Source organism: Sceloporus occidentalis, unplaced genomic scaffold (genome assembly GCF_023333645.1).
Source record: "Sceloporus occidentalis isolate IW3139 unplaced genomic scaffold, rSceOcc1.0.p SCAF_14, whole genome shotgun sequence".
In the NCBI taxonomy this organism is placed as follows: domain Eukaryota; kingdom Metazoa; phylum Chordata; class Lepidosauria; order Squamata; family Phrynosomatidae; genus Sceloporus; species Sceloporus occidentalis.
In genome coordinates, this window is record NW_028316994.1 from 16,825,587 (window position 1) to 16,851,500 (window position 25,914).

Genomic DNA, 25,914 nt, shown 5'->3' on the forward strand with positions numbered 1-25,914 from the left:
AATGAAACAAACAGATGACAAAGAAAAAACTGTCTTCCTTCCCTTCTTAACATTCTCTTCTCTTCTTCTCTCTTTACAGGTTCTAACCCAACTGACACCCCAAGTTGTCCAGGAAATAGATGCACTCCTGGGTAACAAGCCCAATACAAAAAAAGAGTCCCGGGCGTAGGGACACATTGGCGCCCGGGACTGTGCACGCTTTTGTCCCAACAGACTGCAAACCCCTCTGCTCCTCGATGGGGGGCACCTGTGCCCCCCTCACCTGCCTCCCCCACTTATGCTCTCCCACCAGCTGCTGCCTCTTAATTTGGTGGGGGCGGGCATCAAGGAGCCGCTTTGCGCATGAACCAAATATCCATATACTTCCAACGGTGGATGAAGTGGGGTGGGGGGCGGGATTTGGGGTTACTCTGCCCCGCGGCAGCTGCTTAGAGTATACAGTACAACTATATGGCATGAGCAACTCAGCTATGGGGCTGGCGGGTGAGAGGCACCGCCTCCTGCTAAGGCCGGAACAAATGGCCGCTTCGCCTCTTTTTCTGTCTCAATATGCCTGATTCGTTTTTTGTTTCTTTTCAAAGGGGCAGGCAAGAGTAAGAAGGTGAAGGGAGGGAGAGTAGTCCAAACAAAAGAAAAGCACACAGCATCCATCCTTAATTTATTATAAGCAGTGTCTTCTGCTCCATTGCGGTAGTCCCAATGGTGTGTGGATGTGCTGAGTTACTCCATTTATGTGTGGGTTTATTTTTAGTTTCTCATGGTCACTTTTTGTTGTTCTTCCATCTTTTCCACCTTCTTTGTTTTGTGATCGTCCACAGAGGAGTTGCCATAGATACAATCCGGTGGACATTTCCCTGGTAGAAGAAACAGTGAAGTGTGTGGGTGCTACATGAAAGCACAGCATCCTAAGTTAACAGGCAGGAAGGGCAGCATTTTGGGTTTCCTGCTGTATTCATGAAAAGCACAAGGCCAGTTTGGAATGTAAGCTTCAATTAGAGTAAAACAGGGGTTTATCTACACTGCACAATGAAAGCAGTTTCATCTCACTTTAACTGCCACAGTGCCATGCTATGGAAAATCAGGGATTTGTAGATTGCAAAGGACTTGAATCAGCTGCTGAAGACTCTACGACAATCCCAACTACAATTTCTAAGGTTTATTTAATCCCCTGTCCCTCTTCTTGGGGTATCTTGGGAACTGTAATTCAAAGGAGTGCAGAGCCACCTTCTTCAATATGACATTTCCCAGATGTATCAGACTACAACCTCTCACTGCAATCGTCCTGGCAGGGGATGATGGGGGTTGTGGTGCAACCCATCTGACGGGAATAGGGTTGGCAGAACAGGGGCTCACTTAAAGAGTGGGGGGAAAGGTTCCGGAATGTGTCTTTTCTTCCCTTCCATGTGATTCTGGATATCCTTATTTGATTTATCGTAATGCATTGTGTATTTTGTAGTGGTACTTCTCCCCTGTCAGCCAACCCCAGGATGGACTTAATTCCACCTGTTCACATTGGCAGGAAAGCAAAACTGGCACCTTTTCTCCCTCAGTTAATGAGAGAAACCTTCCGTTCTCCTCTGTGGTTTGTGTTCACCATTCATGCCCCCCTTAACACCAACACTACCATTCTCTGTGGAAGTCTGTGGCCTTTTTCCTTCCACCTTCTTAGTTCCAATTTAGTTGCTTCTTAATGTTGAATTATTATTTTAAAAACATACTCATCTCCTCTAGGGAAAGAGAGCCATCTCTTCTTAAAGCAATAATAATGCTCAAAAGTGCCCTCAGGGTCATGGGAAGCCTTGGGGCAGCGGGGAGAGGGCAAAGGGTGGTGTTGAGCCCCCAGCCCCCTCTCGCCCAGGGTGCCCCAGCATCCCATTTTGCACAACTCATTGCTTTGGATCCACCTCGCTTCAGGACAGGGCCCCATTGTGCCTGCGCTCCTTGCACTGGCTGCAAAATTGTAAAAAACTTGTACAATGCTCTGTTTCATTCCCTCTGGCAAGAAGGAACCAGCTTCATGGTGTGTAGAGTAACATTTCTTTCCCTTTCAGGGGTCTCTTTCGGCAGATATAACCCACTCCCTTGGGGAAATTCACAAAAGCCCATTTAAAAAATCTACCTGATGAAAAGCATAGGGAAACAGAATAGGAAATACAGCCACCCGCCGCACAAAGCTGTTTCCTATAACCCCAGTGATCCAAGAGGTAGAGACTTTTAAATGACCTGGTTAAACTGGCAGGGCTCAGAGTGTTAACCCCTCTTGGACTAAACCTCCCAGCATCCCCAGCCAACCTGGAAAGTGGCCACACTGTCTAGGGAGAAACTGGGAACTGTAGTCCAATGAAGCCAATTTTCCAGACTCTGTGCAAAAGCAGCCCCCACTGCACACACTAACATCTCAAAGGCTATCCCTGTAAGTGAGGCAGTGGCTGCTCATGTCTCCCATGGGCTGTGGATCCACTGTGGGTTTTAGTCTGAATTTTGAACAAGCTATTCAGGGCAATGAATAGTATCAAACACCCCCCCTCCCCATGGTTCACTACCCCAGTGAATGCATTCCCCATCCAGCTGTCGCAGAATCCACCAGCTGCCACCAATTCCTACCTCCAGATCTAACCAGGCCAGATTTTCTCTCTGTAGCTATTTATATCTGACCAACTTTTGCTCTCCTGGCGTTCTTTCAAACTGGCAAAGCGGGGAAAGAGGAAGAAAAAGGCACAAATACATACAGAATATACATATATATATTCCCTGCTTCCAACATGGCTGGGTCACTTGAGGTCACCCTCAGCCAGATCAAAGAATGGGAAAGGCTTGAGAAAGCAAAGCCCATTCCAAGGGCAAGTAGCCCCCTCTTGAGGCCAGTGGAAGCACTGCAAAGTCTTAGGCCTCAACCCCCCCAATCCCTGCAGAGACCCCCTTGAAGGGGAAAAAGCTTCACATATATGTAGAACTGAGTGCACTTGGCTTTCAAGGGGTCTTCTTCTTTTGGGGGTGGGTGGGAGGCGGGTGCTGACATTTGAAATGTTGAAATAAACAATACATGAAGTGACCAAATTGAACCAAGCCTGCACTGGGTGTTCCTTTCTCCTTCCTATTTGGGACTGGCAAGGGACTCGGCCCACTAGGCTGGCCTGGCCTTCAAGACTCCCCCAGGCAGCAAACCTGGCGCCCAGAGTGGATTCACGGCCCACTTCTTGGCATGGAACTTGCCTCTGGTTATTGCTTTGTAGAGGTTGAGTTTCCCATATGTATAATACCAAAATCCTCCAAAATAATCTAAATGGATGGCTGAGACAGTGACACCTTTTCTTTCTGATATTTTATCTTTTTGATAAACTTTGCTTCATGCACAAAATTAAAAATGCCACTGGAATATTGGAAAAACAACCATTGCCAGTCCCCCCCCCCCCCCCGGTCTGAGAAGCACTGCTAAATGCCACTGTCTGGGGGCTCCAGTACCTGGCAACAAACATCCAGCCTTCCTGGGGTTCCCCATACAGCCCCACTCCATGTCCCCATAACACCCTCATTTGGCAACTTACCAGTTCTATACAGAGGTCCCCACCCATGTTTTAAAAAGGTTTTCTACTTGCAGTTGGAGCTTTAAACTAAAATATGCTGGTATTTTGGCCCTATGTGACAGCATGGTGTAGTGGTTTGAGTGTTGGTCTCTGGAGACCAGGGTTCAAATCCCTGGTTGGATGTGGAAGCCCACTGGGTCACCCAGGGCAAATCCCACTCTCTCAGCCTCAGAGGAAGGCAAACTCTCTCTGATGCTGTGTCCAGTTCTGGGCCCCACAATTCAAAAAGGATGTTGACAAACTGGAGTGTGTCCAAAAGAGGGCCACCAAAATGGCGAAGGGCCCTGGAAATCATGCCTTATGAGGAAAGACTTAGGGAGCTGAGTATGTTTATCCTGGAAAAGAGACGTTTAAGAGGTGATATGATAGCCCTGATTAAGTATTTGAATGGGTGTCACACTGAGGATGTAGCAAGCTTGTTTTCTGCCGCTCCAGAGACTAGAACACAGAACAATCGATGCAAAGTACAGGAAAAGACATTCCAACTGGTTGGAACTTCCTGACAGTAAGGGCTGTTTGACAGTGGAACACACTCCATCCGGAGAGTGTGGTGGAGTCTCCCTCCTTGGAGGTCTTTAAACAGAGGCTGGATGGCCAACTGTCGGGGATGCTTTGATTGAGAGTTCCTGCATGGCAGAAGGGGGTTGGACTGGATCAGGGCCCTTGGAGTCTCTCTTCCAACTCTATGATTCTATGAAATTGTGCTAAGAAAATTGCAAGATAGGTTTAGGGTCACCCAAAGTTGGGAAGGACTAGAAGGCACACAACAACAATGTAAAGTACTATGTGGAATATTTTAAAGGTACCCTGTAAATTATTATTATTCTCCTGGGACTGGCTTGGTTTGTAATCCCATGATGACCAATAAAGGCACTCTCCCTGTTTAGGAAGAGGCTGAGTCATGGCTGCTGCCTCTGCTCCTGCCAATTTCCTCTTTGCCTTCCGAAGTGAAAAGTGAGTCAGTGGATGCCGTCACCTTCCAGCTGGTGATAAATCAACGAGGGATGTTTTGTTAGGCCTTTTCCAAAGTAAACTTGAGAGAACGTACAAGGGAATCGAGGAGACCAAAGTGACAGGGAATAAATGTGAGACTGAAAGAAGTCCGGGGGACTAGACCTCACTAACCTCATAATATACCGTACTTAAAATTCTTGCAAGACTCATTGGTATCACTACAGTCAACTCATGAGATGAATGCTGAGTTTTAGGCAGCCAAAACAGTATAACCCAGACATAGGGGACTGCTAGGCTCAGAGGCATCCTGCATTTTGGTAACATATCCCATTCCAACCCCCACATTAAAAACAAATGGGAAAAACCCATCTAATGGAGAGGGAATATCCTCAAACAGCCCATTAAGTACTGGATATCTGGGAGAGAGAAGTAATTTGATAGAGAACCCTGAGAGATCATGTTGTTCGCCAGATAGATCCACAAATAGGTGCTGTTGCAAGTACCATTTGTTTCATGTTATTCTGAAGAGAAGGAATCAAAAAGGGCAAAAAGAAACCCTAAGAATGACATTATGACCTGGAGGGGCCCTTTCTTTCGTGTGTGTGTCTCTCGGTAGATAAGGACCATACTCCTCTAAAATCAATAGATCTGGTCCCCTCTCTTCTATTTCCAAAAAATGGTGGTTTCTCCTTTGTTGCAACATCACAGAAGAGTATAAAGCAGCCCAGAAGTATGTGGACTGGTGATGGTGGGAACAGTATTCCCATGCTACCATGTACAAATTTATTTCTGGAAGCTAAGTAGGGTTGTGTGTGATTAGCCCTTGGATGGTAGACCACCAGGAAGAAATACCAATGATCTCCTGGTAGAGCTGAGAAATAATTCCTCCTAAACCCCAATAGAAAGGCACATACTCCTGCTAGTCAGAGTTGACAATAGTAGACTAGATGGATCAAGGCCCTGACTAAGGATAAGGCATTTTCCTATGTAGTCTTAGACAGTTGCAAGACACCAGATTGGGGCTGATGGATATAAAGCCTGTGCTGTCACAGCATCCTCTCTGAGTCCCGCAACTGGTTGCTCACAAAGGAGAGATCAAATGTTTGTTGCTCTCCTCATCGCAGCTGGTGTCTGACGCAGAGACAAATCTCATCAAGACTCTGCCATTCCTAGCTATTTCAAATTCCCTCGTGACAGCCAGGTGCCTCATTCCCTTGTCAGAGATCACTCCAGCTGTCAAGAAGGAAATCTGCATGCAATTCTCTCCCCAACCGGTTTGATGGCTTCCTGTTTACCTAAAAGGCATTGCTCCCAGTTTGCAAGGAAAGGAAATCTTCACAGCATCCAGATGGTCCTGATCCACTGTACTATATATACTTAACTATAAGTTGAACCCCTGTATAAATCAAGGGTAGCTTTTAGGGCCAAAACTATGGATTTTGATATGACCCATGTATAAGTTGATCCATGTGACAAAGGATCTAAAGGATGAAGCAAGGAAAACAATGCCAAACAACGTACAAAATTCCAGCAGGCACAACTCTTTGTGCTCATCCCAAAGGATGAGAAGAGAGAATAAAAGGGCCTTAATGCTTCCAGGAGAGATTATGCTCTTCCTTTTCACCAGGGCATGGTTTCTTTTTTAATCAGAGTTAAAGTACAGTACTTGCACTGACCTGTGGATAAGTCGACTCAGGATTTTGGGGTCAATTTTTAACTAACATTTCTAGACTTATACATAAATATATACCGTAGTTCCAAAATGGGACTGGAGAAAAGCTCTGGTTGAGATTAAAAGTTTGCACAGCCCACTCCTCAAATTTCAGAGGCTATCATATGGGAAATGGAAGAGATCCACAGCATTTCAGAATCGAACAGACTTGTTGTGGCATCTGTTTTTATGGACTGGAATCCATTACTTCTCCCATGGGTAGGAGATACATACCTCCAGGAATACCAGAGATCTACAGGAAAGGATAGGAAGGAATCCTGACTGAAATCCTGGTGGACCATGGATTGGCGGCCCAATCAGGATTGGCAATATTGAGCTAGATACTGACTGTTGGTCATATTATTCTCAGTCAGAGCCCTAAGGCCTTGAAACACAAGATGTACACTTTGTGACACATCTATGCAAAACTTAACTACAACAAATATGGTTCAAAAAAGCACTTATTGTCAAAACCTGAAACATCCTAGCTTTGCTAGTCCAACATTTAAAACCATAGAAAAAAATCTGGCTCTTGACAGAATCCTAAACAAGTAGAATCATGTAGGCTTTTTTGTGTGGGGATGTCATGGACAAAAAAGCCAATGCAATTCTAGGCTGGATCAATAGAAGCAGTGTCCAGATCAAGGGAAGTAGTAGGGCCACATTATTCAGAGTCACCCCTCACCTGGAATATTGTGTCCAGTTCTGAGCACCACTATTTAAGCACATAGACAAGCTTAAAGGACATAGACAGGCCCAGAACAGGGCAGTTAAAATGAACACAGCTCTGGAAACCAGACCTTACGAGGAACGGCTCATGGATTTGGATACATTTCACTTGGAGAAGTAAAAACTGATAGGTGATGTGATAGCTATCTTTAAATATCTGAAGGGATGTCTTGTAGAAGATTGAATGATCTTGTTTAATGCTGTGCCAGAGATTAGAACGAGAACCAATTGATTCAAACAGAGATTCCACCAAAACATTAGGAAGAACTTCTTGACTGTAAGAAGTGGAACAGACTGACTAGAGGATGGTGGACTCTTCTTCTTTATAAGATTTTAAAAAGAGGTTAGATTGGCATCTTTCAGGAGTGCTTTAGTAGTATATTCCTGCATGCTGGGGCTTTGACTTGACCCTTGTGGCCCCTTCTAACTCTATGAAACTGGTTGATAAATTCTAGCTCATTGTTAAATATGTAACTGCAAGGTACTTAGAGTAGCTGACTTTATCTCAGCCTCACTTCTAGCTCTTACTTTAAAACGTCTGATTTGAAGATTAAATCATGGATAGCATCACACTGGAAATCCCTTCCCACAATGCAGCAGTGTGAACAAAGGATGCAGGAGTCAGCCTGTCCTTAAACCTCAAGGATCACAGGAACCAGTCGCGGAAGAAGAGAGTTATTTCTCCTGGGATGGCTTTGTGATTACCAGACAGCTACTCGGATGGTTAAAATGTACCTCACTGGAGAAGCAGAAACGTTTAAGTTACCAGTAATGGCATTAAAGATTGACACAGTTGAGATGAACTGTGAACTGGGATGTTAAATTAGTATTGCACCCACTCATTTGTGTCCAGTAAGTGATATGGCTCCAAATGAGTAATTCTCTCCCACAAACAGGCAAAATCAAGCATTGGATATGATCTGGGTTTTAGTTCAAACTTTAAAATAGTATTTATTAACAATTTTTAAATGTTAAAAAGCCAACATACATATACAGAATATATCATAAACAAAAACAGAGACATAAGGATGAGGAAAAAAACAAAACTAAACAAAACAAAAAAAAGAGGAAAAAGACCGGAGCCAGGAAAGAGAGGGAAGAAATAGAAGAAAAAGATCCATCCCACTATCCCCTTTTATTGTCTAAATATAAAAACTTTTAGTTCCAACTTTAAAGCATCTATCCAAAGTGCTGAATTCTAGCCCACAATTAATCTCGGTGCCTTGGATAGTTCTTTTAAATTTAAAACTCAGAAGAAATTCACCGTCAATTCACTGAGCATTGACTTGGAAGCCACCAGCTGCCACCAGAATATACATCAGTGCAGATCTGGGTTCCCTTGAGCCGCACTTCCTGATACATGAAATAAGGCTCATTGAGCCTTTGTGGGAAAAGCTCATTTATGGCTTTGTATGCAGCCAGCTGGTGCCTTTTTTTAAAAATGTAGATGTTTCTCTCTGGAAATGCTGGCTCTGTAAATAGGAGAGTGCAAAAGCACAGCCTGGGATGTCGGGGAAGGGGCAGGGGATGTGCTATGATAGGGTCAAGTCCACGGAGACAATCCAGGCCAAGACAGTCCCAAGCATCTGTGCATTTCTAGTGCATGCTGAAACCCCCTCAAGGATAATTTCTGGATGAAGACTTCATCAAAATATCAAGCAACCTGGAAACAGCTGCAAGTGTGCATACTTAGGGGAACAAAAACCTATGTGTTCTTAATTCCCGGGCAGCTTGGATTTCATCAGAAGGCAACTGCCACGGTCCCAGAGGAAGAAGGACTCATTGCCAGCAAGATTACTCACAGTGGGAATGGTAAGCAGGCTTTTCACACAGCTTGCCCCACACAGATGCCCAGCTGGTGCAATACAGTAAGGTATCCGAAAAGCACACACAGCTCTCTGAAAGCAGGGAGTAAGCGCCAAGCATCCTGGCTACAAGGAAATGCATCACAGGACCCAAAGCAGCCGGGTCACCGAGGCTTTAAACTGTATTTGTCTTTCCAGTAAATCTTATTTGTCCGGGGATTTGTTTGAAAGGCCCAGGGAGAAATCGTCCAGCAAGGGAGGCCAAACAAACTAAAAACCTTCCCATTACCTCAGAGGGTTTTCCCACAAATCCTCCAATGTCCCATCTCTGGCCATCATCCGTAGGAGGATGGGAAGCATAGCAGGGTCTAGTTAGTCTGACTGAAACCAGATTCATTTAAATCAAAATTTAAACTGCCGCTCCAAAGGGTTCAGTTTTGATGATTTAAATCTCAGCTTAAATCACTAGTGAAAAAGATTTGACCATGTTATTTTTTTAGTAGAAGGACCCTATTATTTAATACAACCTGAATGTATGTATGTGTGTGTGTGTGTGTGTGTATATATATATATATATATATATATGGAAATTTCATTAGTAGGTAGGCACAAACTGAGCAAATGTTCTGTTATCGGATTAACTTTCAGTTCATTCATTCATTTCATTTATATGCATTTTCTTTATATCCATTTCATGTATATTCATTTATATGGATACAAATGGTAGGCTCTGCTCTACCTGCCCAAATTGCCAGACCTTCTCCAGAAGGAAGGCTAAGAGAGAATAGGACTGATCAGGTTATCTTCCATCGCCACAAACTGTTAACATATTTCTAACATCTAATTAGAAATGCTATTCATGATTGTATGTTTGCCCTAGGCTCTTTTCTAACTAATTGTTCTAAAGGAAGCTTTGAAACATAATTTAACTTTTAACAATGTAATTTAATTTTTTAAAACCTATTTTTCTTTTTCTTTTTTTAAAAAACCAAATATTTTAATCAGTCTGGAAAGTTATGAATGTGTCTCCTCCTGGTCTTGAGACAGAGAACCCCATCTAGTCAAATCTGTGGAATTCTCAGCCACAAAAGGCGGGACGAAGCCACCAACTTGGGCCCCTTTAAACAGAGAAGAGTTGTTTCATGGACCACGGCTTGGAGAAGAGAAAACTGAAGCACGGTAGCCATATTTAAATTCTTGAAGGAGCATCATCTAGATGAAGGAACAAGCTTGTCTTCTGCTGCTTCAGAGACTAGAACGTGAATCAGTGGATTCAAATGACATAAAAAAGATTCCAGCTAAACATTAAGAAGAACTTCTTAACTGTAAAAACTACTTGACAGTGGAACAGACAGCCTTGGAAGCAGTCAACACTCCTTTTTTGGAGCTCTCACAACACAGATTGAGTGGCCATCTTTTAGGAGGGCTTTAACTGTCTATTCCTCCATGGCAGGAGGTCAAACTGGATGGCCCTTCAATTCCCGTCCAACTCTATTATTCTACTCAGCAAAGTGCCATTTCCTGGACCTGCACCATTTTAATATTCCCCCATACACTGCTCTTCTTGAAATATTTGCATCATTCAACTGCAGAACAGAAGGGAAAGCCATGGGTCCAAAGGCCGGTGGGAGGTTGTGCTGCCTTGAAAACATTGAATAGTTAGGCGATACTTCTCAGGCCCCTCGACCAGCAGGACCAATGGTTTGGAAGCAGCCTTTCCTCCAAGCTCTGATTAGAGTTGCCAACTTTTTTAGAGTCTTTGCTCCTGTACTCGAAAGACCCACAAAAGGCAAAGAAACCAATGTGTTTCCTCTTTCCACATCACCTTTCCTCAAGTAACGCTCTGAGTTAGGGATGGGCAGAGGGTCTGGAAACCAAACAAAGTCAATGTGACCAGAGCTCTGCTTCTTGTCTGGAAAAAAAGGGTGGGATGTGTGTGTTGTTAAAACGAAGGGGACAGTTAAACCAAATGCAAAGTGAATCACTACTCCTTAGAGGCTTTTGGGAAAGGCAATTCGTTCTTTTTGGGGAACAGAGGAGACTGGAAGAGTTGGGGCCACAGTGCCAGACTTTACCCTTGCTTTGGGTTTATTCCAAAGAAAGCCTCTCTTGCAAAGCCTCATGTGGAGAAACCATGTTGCTGAATTACTGAGCATCCAACGACTTTTGGGAGCAAACAAGCAAAGCCAAAACAAAAACTAAACCAACAAAAACTATGGAATGGCCTGTCGGAAGAGATCCGAAATATTAATAATCCTGACAGCTTTAAAAAGGCTGTCAAGACGGACCTCTTCCGACAGGCTTTCCCTGAGTGACCCACTTGGTCTCATGAATGCGGATTATTGTGCAGAACACCCAAAAATGACCCCTCTCTTTATCATTGTCTTGATTGTCGTCTGATTATTTTAATTGATAGCTTTATGGTGGGAGGGAATAACAGGACATATTTTTATAACTGTATGATGTATTTTATGTTGTATTTTATTCTGTCGGTAAGCCGCCTCGATCCAGTGGGAAAGGCAGGGCAAAAATAAAAAATTATTGTTATTATTATTGATTATTGATTATTTTGCTGGATGTGCATGATGTGAAGTCTCCATGACAGCTGGTGCATCTTGCGCCTTGATGGATTTTGATGTATCCCTCTCTGAGATTTTAAAACTGCAATTGTTTCTTAAACCTCCAAGATGCTGGGTTAAATTTGTGAGTGTTTGTCAATTGATGGTACAGCCCTCAAAGTTTCCCATTCTGAGATGACCTGAAACAGAGTGAACACAGCCAATGAAAGGGGAACCCATGGCCCTGCTTCCATTGCCTAGACTCTAGAAGAGCCTTTTTGACTCCAGAAGCCCTTTGGCCAGTTCAACTTGGCAAGTTTCCATTTGGAACGCAATTTCTACTTTTCTTATTTTGATGCTACTTTTTGTTTCTTATTCTTTAATTTCATTCTGTTTGTATTTCTTTCATTTTCCCGGAGAGGCCACTGGAGCCCCTGGGAAAGCCCTAAGAAGGGCTCTGCGCAGCTCCGGCTGGGAACCGCTCTCCAGGGGATTGGCTGTATGCATTGGGAGAGTAGTCTGAGGGGGTTTCTTGGGGCAGGGGGCTAAGGCTGAATGCGGCTTTCCAAAGGAGGGCGACTGAAATGGTGGAGAGTCTGGAAGCCATAAAGTCCTATGAGGAGCGACTGAGGGAATTGCTGGGGAAGTTTAGCCTGGAGAAGAGAAGGTTAAGGGGTGACATGATAGCCCTGTTTAAATACTTGAAGGGAAGCTTGTTTTCTGCTGCTCCAGAGAATGGGACCCAATGGAGCAATGGATGCAAGCTCCAGGAACAGAGATTCTGGCTCAACTTCCTGTTCAACAGTGGAAGATGCTGCCTTGCAATAAGTGGAGTGAGTCTCCTTCTTCGGAGGTCTTTAAACAGAGGCTGATGGCCATCTCTCAATGGGATGCTTTGGTGGAGACTTCCTGCATGGCAGAAGGGCTTGCACTGGATCAGGGCCCTTTTGGGGTCTCTTCCAACTCTACGATTCTAGGATATCATTTTAAGTCAGTGTGTAAGTCCAATGGAAACCAAGCCATTTGAGACGATGGTGCTGAAGAAGGCTAGGGATCCTCGAGTTAGTTTTGCCTGCTCTTTCCTCCAAAAACACAGCCTACAGCGCCTCTCCAAATGCATCTGAGGAAGTAGGCCGAAGCCTAGGAAGGCTCAGGCTGCCAATGTCTCTCTAAGCGCCTGGCCTTCCTCAGGAAGGATCCGCTGTGCTTTCAGGACGTTTTAGTTCACTTTCAGGGCTTTTTAGGAATGCTGGGATTTGTAGTTTTGAGACATTTAGCCCCCTCAGTGCCACAACAAAAACTACAAATCCCAGAATCCCTCAGCACGGAGCCGTGGCGGTCAACTTATTTCTGCAGTGCTGAGATTACTTATTCCTTTATTATAATAAACATTGCTACTTTGAATCTGATTTACAATCCCGCGACAGAGGCGAAGCTGGGATGCTTTCTCTGCCTGAGGCGCCGCTGTTTGATTCCAGGCTACGTCTGACGTCATCACGCCCCCTCATTCGTTCTCCCCAACCAATCGCCTTCTCCGTCGCTCGAAAGGGGCGTGCCCTTTTTCCCTTCCTCGCGCCCCCGCCCCTTCGAGCTCCTGATTGGCGGGAAACAAAAAAGAGGCGTGGCTACAGCGCCGCATCGCGTCTATAAATAGAGGGAGTCGAGGCTTGGTGCCCCACAATCTCGCCACAGATGTTGGTGAGAGGGCGTGGCCATCAAAAATGCTGGTAGAGAAGGCGCCTATCAGCGGCGGAGGAGGGGAAGGCGTGGCCTCGGAGTGCGGCGAGGAGGAGGAGCTGGAGTGCGGCATCTGCTGCATGCCTTACGACCGCTGCGGCCGCGCGCCCCGCCGCCTCGGGGCCGCGCACGGCTCGTGGAAGCCCTCGCGCTGCCGCCACGTGATGTGCAGCGCGTGCGTGTGCCGGCTGGCGCGCGAGGGCTGGTGGGAGGAGGTCACGTGCCCCTACTGCCGGGCCGTCACTCCGCTCCGCGAGCGAGGCAACCCTCTGGTGGCCGGCGTCAGGCGAGGCAGCGGCGGGGCCAGGAGGCGCCTCGTCCTGCCGCCCATCGACGCCGAGCTCTGGCACCGCGTCGTCCGCCTCCAGGAGGGGAAAGACGGCGCGGAGGCAGAGGCAGCGGAGACGAAGGACGAAGAGGAGGAGGAAGACGAGGAAGGACAGCAATGGCGGCTGTGGCGAGCCTTCAAGCGCCTCCTCAAGGGCGAAGGGAGCGCTGCGCATGCGCGGAGCCGGAGGAGGGGGCGTGGCCGCAGCAACTCGCTCCCCATTGGACGGCGGCGGATGCCCGTCAACCGTGAGTGGCCCTCCCTCGCCCTCTCCCTCCCCGCCTTGTATGTGACGTGAGCATCATGGCTGCTCTCTCTCTCGCTCTCTCTGGGGTGGGATCATGGGAAGTGTAGTCCTGTCTAGGGACGAGAGACAAAGCTTCTGCAGACTGAGCAAAAGCCGGAGGGTTCCATGAAGGAACACAGTGGCCTTTTGTGTTAAAGAGAGAGGAAATAAGAACCAGGGCGTTTCAATATAAGAACAGATGGAACTAAGAACGAAACAGAGACGAAGTTCCTGGTTCGTTTGAGGGGAAAGTGGCTGAACTGGGGCCAGGAGACGGTCTTCGCCAGGCCTTCGGAGTCTGGGGTTTCGGAATAGGTCCATATATCCGCCGGTGGCCCTCGAAGGGCTTGGACTTCAGCTCCCAGAAGCCTCTGCCGTGTTGGCCAGCAGTCGGGGATTCTGGGAGCTGAAGTCGAAAAGCCGACGCGGCGCAGCGGTTTGAGGGTGGGTCTCTGGCTCTCGAGAGCAGGCTCCAGTTGCAGCTCAGCCATGAGACCCATTGGAGACCACACTCTCTCAGCCTCAGGGAAGGCAATGGCAAGCCTCCTCTCTGAGCAGATCTTGCCCAGGAGACCCAGCCACAGGGTCGCTTTAGGGTCGCCATAGTAGGAAATGGCCCGAAGGCACAGAACAGCGAGGCTCCTTGAAGGTGAGACTCATAGACGCCTCAAGTGTTGTGTGCCATTAAGTCTTTCCTAAGGCAAAGCTATCCTGGGGTTTGGCAAGATTTGTCCAGAGGAGGCTTCCCCTGAGGCTGAGAGAGAGTGACTTATTGCCCCAGGTCTCCCAGAGGGTTTCATGGCTGGGCTGGAAATCGAAGCCTGGTCTCTAGAGTCATAGGCTGGCTCCACCGGCACAGAAAAGCCTTTCTCCAGTAGAGCCAAGTGGGTCAGCCCTGCCTTCTCCACAGGCCCTGTATCTCTCTCTCCCTCCTCCAGAGAAAGAGGCATGTCACTGACTGCTGCGGAGGAGTCCTAGTCCCTAAAGGCTTCTATGACAAGGGTGCGGGGCCCTTTTTTGAGCCTTAGGGCCACATTTAGGGTGGTTCTCAGCATGGCAGTATGCTGCCTTTCTCCCAGAAGGGAGCCTGGCCTCCCGCTGCTGGATGGGCTGAAATGCAGCCTGTGTTAGCAGCTTAAGGAGAATGTCTGGAATTCATCAGGTCCCTGTGTGACTTGAAGACCCATACATGCGCCCTTAACGTGGCTAAGCATTATTAGGAGAGTCATTTCAGCCTTTTAATAAGAAGAGACCTCTATAAAGGATGGAGGTCTCAAAGGGGACAAGGCCATTTGGCCCAGATGGAGATTGCTCAGTCTTGGCATGTGCTTCTGTCACTTTTTTCTTCTTTATACCTCAGGACTCTTAATTTTAACCAGAACAGAGAAATGCACTTAATTATCCAGAAGTAGTTCTGGTTTCCTTCTTGGGAAGGCCGTGAAGCTGCGTGGTTTGAGTGTTGGAGTGGGGCTTTGAACGGGTCAAGTCAGCCTCCCTGCCAGAGGAAGGCAGTGGCAAACTCCTTTGGAAGAAATCTGGTTCAGAAAAGCCTGGTTAGGGCCACCGAGAGTCAGAAACGATTTGGAGGCACACAGTGTTGGTCCCCTTTGTGCCGCTTCTGGAATCGGGTTGGGCTCTGGGCAGCACAGGGCTCCCTCTTCCTTTGGTGCATCGATTATCTGTACAAGACCATTTGTGCTTTACAAGGGATGCTGTAAGCCAGTGGCCCCCAAACTGTGCCCTTAAGAGATTTTGGACATCAGCTCCCAGAAGCCTCAGCCATGTTGGCCAATAGGCTGGGATTCTGGGAGATGAAGTCCAAAATCCCTTAAAGAGCACAGTTTGGGGACCACTGCTGTAAGCAAATAGGCCCCTCAGCCGACATGGGGGCTTCTTGTGGCCCCTATATTCCCCATCCTGAACTGCAGCAGCCTGTCTTTGGTGCCCCAGAAGGAATGTCAAACCATTTAATCACTTCTGGGTCTCTGAAGGGCATTTTCTTACTTCCAGGTTAGGGGCAGCTTAGGAAGGTGAAGCTGCTATGTTTTGGAACGGTTCTGCAGGCTGATTTGAGGAGGAATCACTGTAATTTCTATAAAAGGGGCCTGAAGCTTTGGGAATGTTTGAAGAAAAAGGTTGATGGTTGAAGATGAAATTATTAGTATAATGAAGCTCTCCTGTATCTTCTCCATTTTAATGAAACATTACATGCTTTCATTAATGTGCAGCATTAATTTACTGAGCTCTGTTTAGATAACAACAATAATAATAATAATATGTTTTATTTATATACCGCTATTCCAAAGATCATAGCGGTGAACAGCAAGTAAGCTAATTAGCAAGTAAGCTAATTTGCCCCCAACAGTCTGGGTACTCATTTTAGCTCCCTCCTCGGAAGGATGCAAGCCTGAGTCGAGCTTGGGCCCTTTTGCTGGTCTTGAACTCGCAACCTTTTGGTTTTGAGTGAATGGCTGCAGGACAGGCATTTAACCACTGCGCTACCAGGGCTCCATCACAGCTTCACAGCATTTATAAACATGAAGTGAAATACAAAATAAAACAAAGCCATTGGCGCCATTAAAGCACTTGGCATCCAGCGTTCCTTACTGTGGGGCGTTCACTGTTAGCACATGTCTTCTGACCTGCCTTTCTACCAAATAGGTCAAAGCAATCTATGTGGCTCCCTCCTTCCCACTTTTTACTTGTACAACATCTTTGAGGCAGGTTAAGATGAGAGAGTCTAACTGGCCCAACAGGTCCCCGAGTGAGCTTCATGGCTCAGTGGAGAGGTAAACTTGGATGCTCCCTGGTCCCCGTCGGATGCACTCAGGATTGCACCAGGCAGCCGCTTTTGGATGGCCCTGGAGTGGAGCAGAAGCAGATGCTGTTGGTGCCTGTGGTCCCCTCTGCTGCCTCCACATTTCTCTTGGACCTGAATATCAACACTTAAAATGCCTAATACAAACTCATTTTGCTCCTTTAAAAGTTGGTTCATTCTTCTGCCTAGACCAGTGGTTCCTAAACATTGGTCTTCCAGATGTTTTAGACTTCAACTCCCAGAAGCACCAAACAGCTTGGGCAACAAGAATTTTGGGAGCTGATGTACAAAACATCTGGAGAACCAGTTTAGGAAACACTGCCCTAGACAAAAGTGTGCTGACCTTTATGTGGGGGGGAATCCTAAGCAGCATTTCTAACTTGAGAATACAAGTGGTGCTTTATGGGTTAAAAACAGGGAAGCATAGGTTGCCAGAGTTCTTGAAAGTGAAAGCTCCATGACCTTTCAGGGCTAAAGTCTATGGAGCTGAGCACTCTTAGTCCTTGGCTTGTTTCTGTGGGAGGGTAGGTTTTCTAGGCCACAGGCATTGAGATAAAGTACACTCCCACTTTAATGTATGGTTCCTGTGAGGTGAGTCTATACAAGAGTGGAGCCTGTGCTGGCAAGAGCTAGATGTAGCATTTCAAGTCCTTGAATATAAAATGGGGTCACCTTCGCTGGTTGTTTACACTGGTACCTCTTTCTTCCCTTCTGCACAGCTTACGGCTCTGAAATGAAGGACTTGGCTCTCATGACTTGCTACATCATATGAAAGAACGTGGAAGGCTTGAATCAACAAAGCTTATGACCTGCGCCTTCGGGAGAATGTAACCTGCTTGGTATTTACAAGCTTTGGGGAAGCTGGCCCTTGGCGACACCCAGAGCATTCTTTCCCCACAACATGTGCAGGATGATGGAGGCTGATGAAACTCCTGCCCTGGTTATTGCCCATGAAAGCACTTTGCTGCCCTTGGAGTTGCTGTTCTTTAGCCCACAGGCTCTGAGGCTGCAGATACGTGGCCCAAGAATCTCTTTCCTGCCCTGGTCCATCACATCTGCCATGTGAAATGCAGCACAAGAAGGGAGAGGGAACAGAAAGAAGAGGAAAGATTTAACGTGTCGTGTCCAGTCATACAAGATGCTACTTGGTTTCTCTTCCAAGCAGAATTGGGAGTATTTCAGTGGCCTCTTTGCAGACCGTTTGTTGTGTCTGTGTCTGTGCCTGTTTCCAGTTTTGCCCCTATTGAACATCTCTGTTGCCTGTTCATAAACATATGGAAAAGCGTCAAAAAGCACCTTCCCATGCCCATCCTGGTAAAAATAGAGACAGATGTGATATGATTTGTTTGTTTGAACCAAGTGAACTTTTGTTTCTGATTGTAAAATCATTATTTTTATCATTTTTATTTTTGATACAAGACATTCCTTGTTTTGGGGAGGAAACAGATAGCAAGAGGTAGATCATCCTTGAGTTCCCATTTGTGTGTATAATCCTGCCTTCGTTACTTCACCCTTGGAGGGAAATAATGTTTTCCCTCTGCATTCAGAAAACATAAAACTTGGGACAATGGGATGCCTCATACCTTCCTTCCATCTAGAAAGCCATTGAAAGTATCAGGGGAGAGCCAGTTCCTGCCCAGATGGGGTTATTGTCTCAGAGGCATACACATTTTGCCTCATTTGACTATAAATTGGGTGCAGCAGGCAGAGATGAGGAATGCTTTATTGCTAACCTGCAGAGGCCTCTTGCCAGACAGCTCCTTGGGACTGGCGTTCTAGTCTGCTGGATGGCTTGGTTTCAGGCACATAAGGGAATTCGTTATCTTTTATGAGGTTACCAAGATGGCTTTTTCTTTATCTGCATTTGCTACAAACTAGAGAACAGATTTTACAGGTTTTCCCTCATTTCAGAATTTCACATGCAAATAGTAAAGACACACACTTGGACCTTCATACCTAAGAGTTTTGTTGTCAAAAAGAGTTTTAAATGATGGTTGTTGTTTTGATAAGAAGCATTTCTGTGAAATGTATTTGACCAGTTTCTGCTCAGATTTCTTATTTTGGTAATTGTAACTTATTTAATTTTAATAAAAACCTGAGATTTGGAATATTTGGTGACCACACATTTATAACTGGGAAAGGCCCTTGCTGGTTCCAGGCGCATTAGGTAAAGGAGAATGGGATGCCAGGTAGAATCCTCAGAGTTGGAAAGGCTCGCTAGAGCCATCTGTGCTAACCCCCGATGTCTTGATTCTACATTAGTTTGTACTGTTTTCCATGACTAGCATGGAAATTGAGGTTTCTGTATTCTTGGCAAAATAACTGTAAGGCAATACAGCTTGGTTCTACCCAAACAGCCTGAGGGTTGAGAAGAAATGGCCTCTTTCCTCCTCTGCTAGCCAACTGTTTCCTTTCGCTAATGAATTACTGAAGCCAAACAGACTGCTAGGATGGTGCAGTGTATTGTCCTTACTTCATGAGCCCCATCTCCTCTTCTGCCTGTTTGCAGATACACAAAGTTAAAAATACGCTTTCATCATAACAAAACATCAGGAAAGTGGTTTTGTATAAAAGTTGAGGCAGTGTGTATTTTTTGGGTTAAAGAATCTAAATCTGAGGGAAGATGGGACCCAAAAGAATGAAATACCTTCTTTCACATTAGACCTTGGTGGTGGCATGGGTTGGGTGTTCCTCTGGCATCTGGAAGAGCAGTCATTGCCCAAGAGCACTTCCTTCCTCTGTGATGCATCCAGACTGCCTTCAGCCTCCAGTGTCTCCCTCTGGCTGATTCATGAGTTGAATTCCTCCAAGTGGCACAGCTGCCTCTTTATCTCAGGGTCCCGGCTTTCTTGAGACAAACGGTTGCAGCATTTCATCCATCATATCCTGTTTCATCACCACTCTGGACCTCCAATCTGCCTTCCTCTCCTGACTTGAGACAATGCTACATCGAAACGGTCTGTGGGTGTCATTCAGGTGAGTCACTGTGCTTGGTCCACCTGCGCCTGCAGCTAACAATGCAACAGGGCCAGGTAGTTGCAAACAAATGAGTGTGGAAGGATGTGACTAAACCTTGCAGTGGCCAAGGTATCTTGTTCCATAGAAATCCAGTTGGACATCTCCGTGAAGCAAAGCATCTTGTGACCAGGCTGGCAACCCGTTAACCAACCAGCCTCTACATTTGAGTACTGGCTTTATGAGACCAAAGAGAAATTCCTGATTTAAAAGGTAAATGTCTGAAATCAACTACTACATTTCAAGGAAGAACTGGTGAGAGGATGAGTGAAAAGTGAACTCAATTTTTTAAGTGTGAATGCTTAATACATGAATGTTCACAAATTGCAATATGTTTTTGACTCTTTGTGAATAGATTATCTTGAGAGAAGGGGTTAATTTCAAAGCTCAGTTCCAAATGCAGAGCTTGGAAAAGTTACTTTTTGTGCGACTGCTCCTAGACCCTCCCCACCAGTATAGCCAGTGGAGATAGTGACTGAACTGGGAATGTGGAAGCTGCCTCCAAAAAGCACCTTTTCTGAGCAAGCGCCTACATATTAGGAGCCTACAGCGCATTAGTATGGACCGCTCTGGATAGGTGAATATACAGGGCTGCCGACGTGAGTGGTCCTGTTCCAGTGCTATTGTCCCTGTGAATGTAATCAGTGGGATTTGGGGGGGGGGGGGGGGGTAAAATTCTCAAGAGATTGATTCTGTGCCTTAGAAGGAGGAAGAGCAAGTGGGAGAGCATCACTACCACTATTTTAAAGTAAGTTTCAAAACAAAGCACAAAGTAAGTTCACAATTTTATTAACGGAAGAACTCAAGAGACAATTATGCCAAGCTAGGAGGACATGTTTTCACTGCTAACTCTACCAGCCTTTAGCATTTTTAAAAATTAAGGGAATTTAAACCTTAGAATTAGATCAGCATAACTACTATTCAAAAAGTTAGCTCTTTTCTCTCCCCCCCCCCCCATTGCTCATGGGAGTTCATTTGGTTTACAAAGCTTGAGGCGCAGTAAAACCCAATTGTGTGATTTCACAGAGACCACAAATAAGAACTAAAGCTAGATAAGGAACTATACAAAAGCTACCCCAATAGCACAAGGGAAGGCTTCCAGCGCAGTAGCAGCCTGCTGCTTTCCATCTAGCCTGTTCCAGGTTCAGTTTCCATGGAGCTTCTCACCCCAAATCCTGAGGTGTTGCAGCAAGTTGGTGTAGATACTATTGAATTTAAAAGTGCCTTCTGGAAAGACTACCGCTGGCTACAGTGGGGTGCGGACCAGGGAGCTGTGGTTCAAAAAAGATTTGTCCCAAGTTCTGAGCTGGGCCAAAGGTTTGAATAAATCTATGGCAGCTTCCTATACTTTTTTTAGGATGCCAAAGCTAGATATCCAAAGTGGTGATCAAGGAGCAAAAGCTGGGAGGAATGCCACCATTTACAAGAGAGGCCAAGGCAAATGCGACTGGAGACAAAGATCTGAGGGTGAGCCATGCCCTCCAACAAACCATCACTTGCATCAATGGGCTCTAGTATGCAGCAGCAGCCCTAGATGGGATCGAACTCCCATTGAAGCTTAGTGACCCCACAAATAGTTTGATGCTTGAATGTTAAGATCTGCCAGGTGGTAGAGGATTCAACAGATCAGTGATGGCTGCGGAGGCAGATGGGTTCAGAACAGCTTCCCATGTTGGTCCTGAGCAATAAAAGGGGGAGAATTCTGCATACATGAAACAAGTGGAGAAACCAAGCCTGGTGGCATCATATGAATGAAGCACTTGCAATTGGCTTTCAGCATTCTGAACCCAGTACTTCAGATACTGAGCTTGAAAAAGCTACTTCAGACTACAACTATCTGAATCTCACAACTGGCATGTTACTCGATGCCTATTGCACCTGTGGCAACTTCCAAACTATTTGCAAGCCATACTGCTCTGTAGTGTTTAGAGAGACTATGACCCTATTTAGAGGAGGATGAGGAGGAAGAGGGTGGTGGTGGTGGAATAGCCAGGTGTTAAAACAGTTTGGCAGAGAAAAACTTCCACAGGTTTGTTTTGGGTGATGCTACTCTACAAGCACTGGCACCTCAACGTAGGGATATCCTCATGAAATTGGCTCCAAGTCATCTCCAGGGACAAGAAACTGAATGACTAGGCCACCCAGGCAAAACAGGATAGATGGAGATGGCACTATTCCTTTGAGGGGTTTGTCTGCCCTTGTCTGAAACAAGATGCAAGAAATGGAGAGCTGTTTGCAGAGAGCTGTTCACTGCCATCTGCTGGCAAAAGTTTTCCTGCCGCATCAACACTCCCCTTTTAAATTGGGTTGGTAAGATGCAAAAGCAGAATATTCTCATTTTCAGCCCCATCTCTCTTCCTCTACATAAAGAACATCCATCATCCACTATGTTGAAAATCCATGTGTTTCCTGTTGGTGTGTCTTCCTTTTCCCTTGAAATTGTACAGCATTCTTCTATGCCATGCTACATAACCTTTCCATTCTCAGAATGGGCATTATCAAGCCTTTCTGAAGTCTATCCAGTTGGGCAACTGGGACCCAGTGTCAGTTGCTTCAGGAACTCACCATAACACAGAAAACGTTGTGGTGAGTTGTCTGTACGTCTGTTTCCACTCTCAACATCCTACTAGCCTACACACATACATTACCTATATACTCAAACCACAGCTGTTCAAGAAGCATGACCATGGAAAAGGTTTAGATGCCTTTACTCAAAATAAAATCTGACACGTATTTTTCTTTTCATTCCAGCCTCTTGGAGAAAGAACTGGTCTCCTGTACTTTTAAACATGCCTTGCGCATTGATGCTGCTCTATAAATATACTAATTATTTGTCATTTCTTTGACTTATGGTGACCCTAAGGAAAACCTATCATGGGATTTTCAAATACTGGTTCAGAGCAGCTTTGTCCTTGCCTTCTTCTGAGGCTGAGAGCACGGGATCTGGTTTCCTGGTCTCCAGAGTCATAGTCCAATGCATAAACCATTATACCATGCTGGCTGCCTATTATTATTATTAACCTTTATTTATAAAGCGCTGTAAATTTACACAGCGCTGTACATACAATCTTTTTAATTGGACGGTTCCCTGCCCTCAGGCTTACAATCTAAAAAGACACGACACAAAAGGAGAAGGGAGTGGTGGAGGGGAAGGGGCCTATTATACTAAAACTGTTCGCCTAATATTGCTGACATTGTCAAGGATACTTTACTTCAGAAGCAGATACTGTGGGGGCCTTGTGTCCCTTGCCTGGCGTGAGTAACTACCAACAGCAAAAGTTAGTTGGATCACAGAGTATCATGTTCTAGCAATGTATTGAGGCAATCTCTTAAAAAGGACAGTGTAGCTGTACACACTGCAGAAAAATGAATGTATGTGCAAACTGTATCTTACTTTTCAGATTTGGTTGTTACTACTAACCATAAGGAAGGCTATGAATTCAGGAATTATAATGAAAGAATCCTATTCCTGCACTAGAAAAACAATGCTTCTGTCCACTCTTCAAACTTTTCTTTGAACCCCAAAGTCCTGTTACGTCTGTATCACTTTAATACCAGCTGTTGGCCACAGATAATCATACCTAAATCACTGCAAAGATGAATCAGAAAAATGGGAATGACTGCAAAAGCACAGCATTCACACTGCCAACCACATACATTTATGATACACGACCAGTCTTCATACTTTTGCACATTAACGCATTTTGTGATGTGTGTCAGATTGTGCAAAATGAGCAGAGAGAAAAGAAGAGACTCAACAAAACACTGGTTTCCTCTTTCAAAACCTAGATGCTTCCAGAAGGATGGCTCCTGAAGCCAACACTCAAAAGATACAGTGCAGGTAATCCCACCTTCCCATGCAAAAAACCCCAAAACGTTTCTTGTCTTGTAAGGGACAAGAACAGAGGGGTAAGAAAATATGTGAAGGTCAGACCAGAAAGGAGGAGGAGAATGTCATGCCATTTGTATGTTTGTGTGAATGAAACAAAGCAGGGCATTTGCACCAGGAAGGTTTTGTCTAGAAGCCAATCACCACCAACACAAAGGAGGCATAACACGTCTGGGTTATGTAGCCAAGGAAACGGCCTTTATTCTGCAAGGCTTAAACAAGAAGTGACTTGAGATTCAGCAACAAATCCAGGAGTGCAGCTTGGCCCTGCTACTGCCTCTTCCCCGCACCCAAAGAAGCTTCATTCCAAGAACTGGGTCGGAGGGAGGAAGGGCAAGAGGCAGCCCCTGCTCCCAGCAAGGGCCACCTTGACACTGGCTCCTCTCCCCACTGCAGAGAACCGCGCATGGCTAGGGAGTGTCTCCCCTCCCACATCTGCCCCATGATTGCCCCATAGAGAGTTCAAGCACAAGTGGGGAGGTTTTTTTTTTAAACATACAGGATGAATGTGTATACATTATATATATATTCATATTTATAGAGTCACTTTGCAGTGCTTCCCAAAGATTTGCACTGCTGGGGGCAAACAGCACAGAGCCAGGTTGCCCCCTCCTGTCACAGGCAGGAAACCCCAAAGATGGGAGTCCCATCAGAAGACCTGGGTCTCCAGTTCCATCCCCATTCCTCTTCCTTCTCCAGCCCAGAATGGAACCCCAGTGCCTCCTGACTCCCAAGCATCTCTCTGGTTGAAACCAGCTGGTTGTGAAGCCCACCTCCCCTTACCCAAGAAGAGGAAACGGGAGGAGCAACAAAATCAAGCAAAGGGGAGCTGCGGTGGGCCTGACCAACCCACTCTGCCCCCCACACCCCCCAAGGCAAAGCCATCAATGTGATCAGGAAATAAAAAAGAAGAGAGGCTTGAGGGGAGTGTTCTGCCAGAGGCAGGACCTGTCCAGATGTGAGCAGGCGGGTGCCTCAGTCGTCTATGCAAATCACCTCCCCGCTCTTCGCCTCCTTCTTCTCCAGGATCTCACCTTCTTTTTCCTTCTTCACATTCACAGGGGGACCATTGGCTGCAATGACATGGGGTGGGGGAGAGTAAAGGGCAAGGTTAGCGAAAGATGGGACTTGAGACCTCCTAGCCTTTGATACTGCCAAAGCATTCAGTCTTCTGGTGGAGGTGAACCCCTGAAGGCATTTTCATCAGCAGCCTGTTCCTTTAGTCAGTTCCCTTTTGAGGCTTTACCATTAGCATAACTGGAATAAAAGAAGTTAGGTCCATGTGGTGTAAACTAGGGGAAAGAAGAAGTGGATTTTGTGAACACAACCCCAAACTGCCACATCTGTATGAGGAGAGCTGGTGGAATACTTCAGGTGGTCTAATGGTAGCAATTGGCTGCAGGGCAGGGCTGGGATGTCATCATCTTGGTGACTTCCCTCCTTATTTTGCTAGTCACTGTTGGAACACAAGAGTGCTGGTCTCTTTGCTGTTGCCCTCCCCTTTGCACCCCTTTCCCTCCTATCATTAAATCAGTCTGTGGAAAAAGTGTGTCACTGGTAACCGTCTGCTTGAAAATCAGGACTTCTGAAGGGTAATGATGGTGGCCACTCTAAGGAGATGGTTGTTTAGACAGGAAACTTCCTTAACACTTTATCAAGCTTTGTGCCTTAACACCCAAAATTGCATAGTTCTCTCTCTCTCACACACACACCCCACAACCTTGAGAGAACCCACAAATGCTGGCCCCACGTACTCCACAGTATTGGTTCTACTCTAGCCCTGACTACTTAGAGGTCTTTATTCTGTCTGAGTTCTCCTTCCTACATAATGGTCGATGAAGGGAGGCAGGAGATCCCCCTTAACAGTGGCTTCCAAAGACTTTATTATATCAGGAGACAAGCCTGCAGCTTTCAGAATTCCTGACCACTGGCTATGCTTGACAACACCACATGCATCCACAGTGATCCCTTCCCACTACAAAACTAGTAGTTACTCCTTTATGGTTGCCTACCTTGTCCCCCACTCAACCACAACTAACCTGTGATGAAGGAGCCAGTTGGCATTTGGCTGTAGTTAGCACCCATGGTGGGCAGTGTCCCGCCAGGCGTGGCACCAAAGGACCCTCCAAAGGTAGGAGGAGTGGCATATGGCCCAGGGGGAAAGGCCTGTGGGGAAGGAGGCAGAGAGAAGGAAGGGGGTTATTGAGTTACAAACACAATACAAAAAAAAAACAAAAAAAAAACAAACCACATTGCAGAAGTCAACAAGCCCAGCCAGAGGGAACAAGAGCGCTGGAGCAGTCTAGTAGTCAACAACTTTGTGGGTAGCTACAGGTTACCAGGAATACAATGCAAGTGAATGACCAAATCTGGCAGAGGAGAGCTGGCTCTTGCTTCTCCTTCACTACCAAGCCCTCGTGGTTTCCAGGCTAGCTACATAAAAAAGAAAGCTCCTCCATTCACAACCAGAATGGAAGCATAGTGGACCGGCCAAGGGAAG

At 46.0% G+C, this 25,914-nt stretch overlaps 3 protein-coding genes across 16 annotated transcripts in view; 2 read left to right on the forward strand and 1 right to left on the reverse strand.

Annotated features, from left to right (window-relative positions):
• KCNAB3 (potassium voltage-gated channel subfamily A regulatory beta subunit 3) overlaps positions 1–3,039 on the forward strand; it is a 46,325-nt gene extending 43,286 nt beyond the window's left edge. For 4 of the 5 annotated variants that reach the window (XM_089479613.1, XM_089479614.1, XM_089479615.1 and 1 more), the window contains one exon: positions 80–3,038. In XM_089479613.1, the coding sequence (XP_089335739.1) occupies positions 80–169 (90 nt within the window). In that variant the 3' untranslated portion in view covers positions 170–3,038. Of the gene's footprint in view, positions 1–79 lie in introns of all 5 variants that reach the window. The other variant, XM_089479617.1, reaches the window with a different exon arrangement.
• A 9,997-nt stretch (positions 3,040–13,036) lies between these two features.
• Positions 13,037–18,618, forward strand: RNF227 (ring finger protein 227). Of its 2 annotated transcripts, none has more exons than XM_089480015.1 (2): positions 13,037–13,691; positions 17,230–18,618. In XM_089480015.1, the coding sequence occupies exons 1-2, from the start codon at positions 13,063–13,065 to the stop codon at positions 17,240–17,242; spliced, it is 642 nt and encodes a 213-aa protein (XP_089336141.1). In that variant the 5' UTR covers positions 13,037–13,062; the 3' UTR covers positions 17,243–18,618. The 2 variants fall into 2 exon arrangements, with proteins under 2 accessions (XP_089336141.1, XP_089336140.1); XM_089480014.1 differs by having other exon boundaries at positions 13,037–13,654.
• Positions 18,619–23,590: 4,972 nt separating this feature from the next.
• The window catches only part of CHD3 (chromodomain helicase DNA binding protein 3), a 78,729-nt gene continuing 76,405 nt past the window's right edge, over positions 23,591–25,914 (reverse strand). For all 9 annotated transcript variants that reach the window (XM_089480033.1, XM_089480034.1, XM_089480032.1 and 6 more), the window contains 2 exons: positions 25,454–25,580; positions 23,591–24,487 (listed from right to left, as the gene is read on the reverse strand). In XM_089480033.1, coding sequence (XP_089336159.1) covers positions 24,390–24,487; positions 25,454–25,580 — 225 coding nt within the window. In that variant the 3' untranslated portion in view covers positions 23,591–24,389. The remainder of the gene's footprint in view (positions 24,488–25,453; positions 25,581–25,914) is intronic.

Excerpts from the sequence above, each read along its gene's own strand:
- RNF227 (XM_089480014.1), top strand. The coding sequence starts at position 13,063 with ATGCTGGTAGAGAAGGCGCCTATCAGCGGCGGAGGAGGGGAAGGCGTG. Across the intron at positions 13,655-17,229 it reads GCGGCGGATGCCCGTCAACC|CTTACGGCTCTGAAATGAAG; the intron begins GTGAGTGGCCCT and ends CCTTCTGCACAG.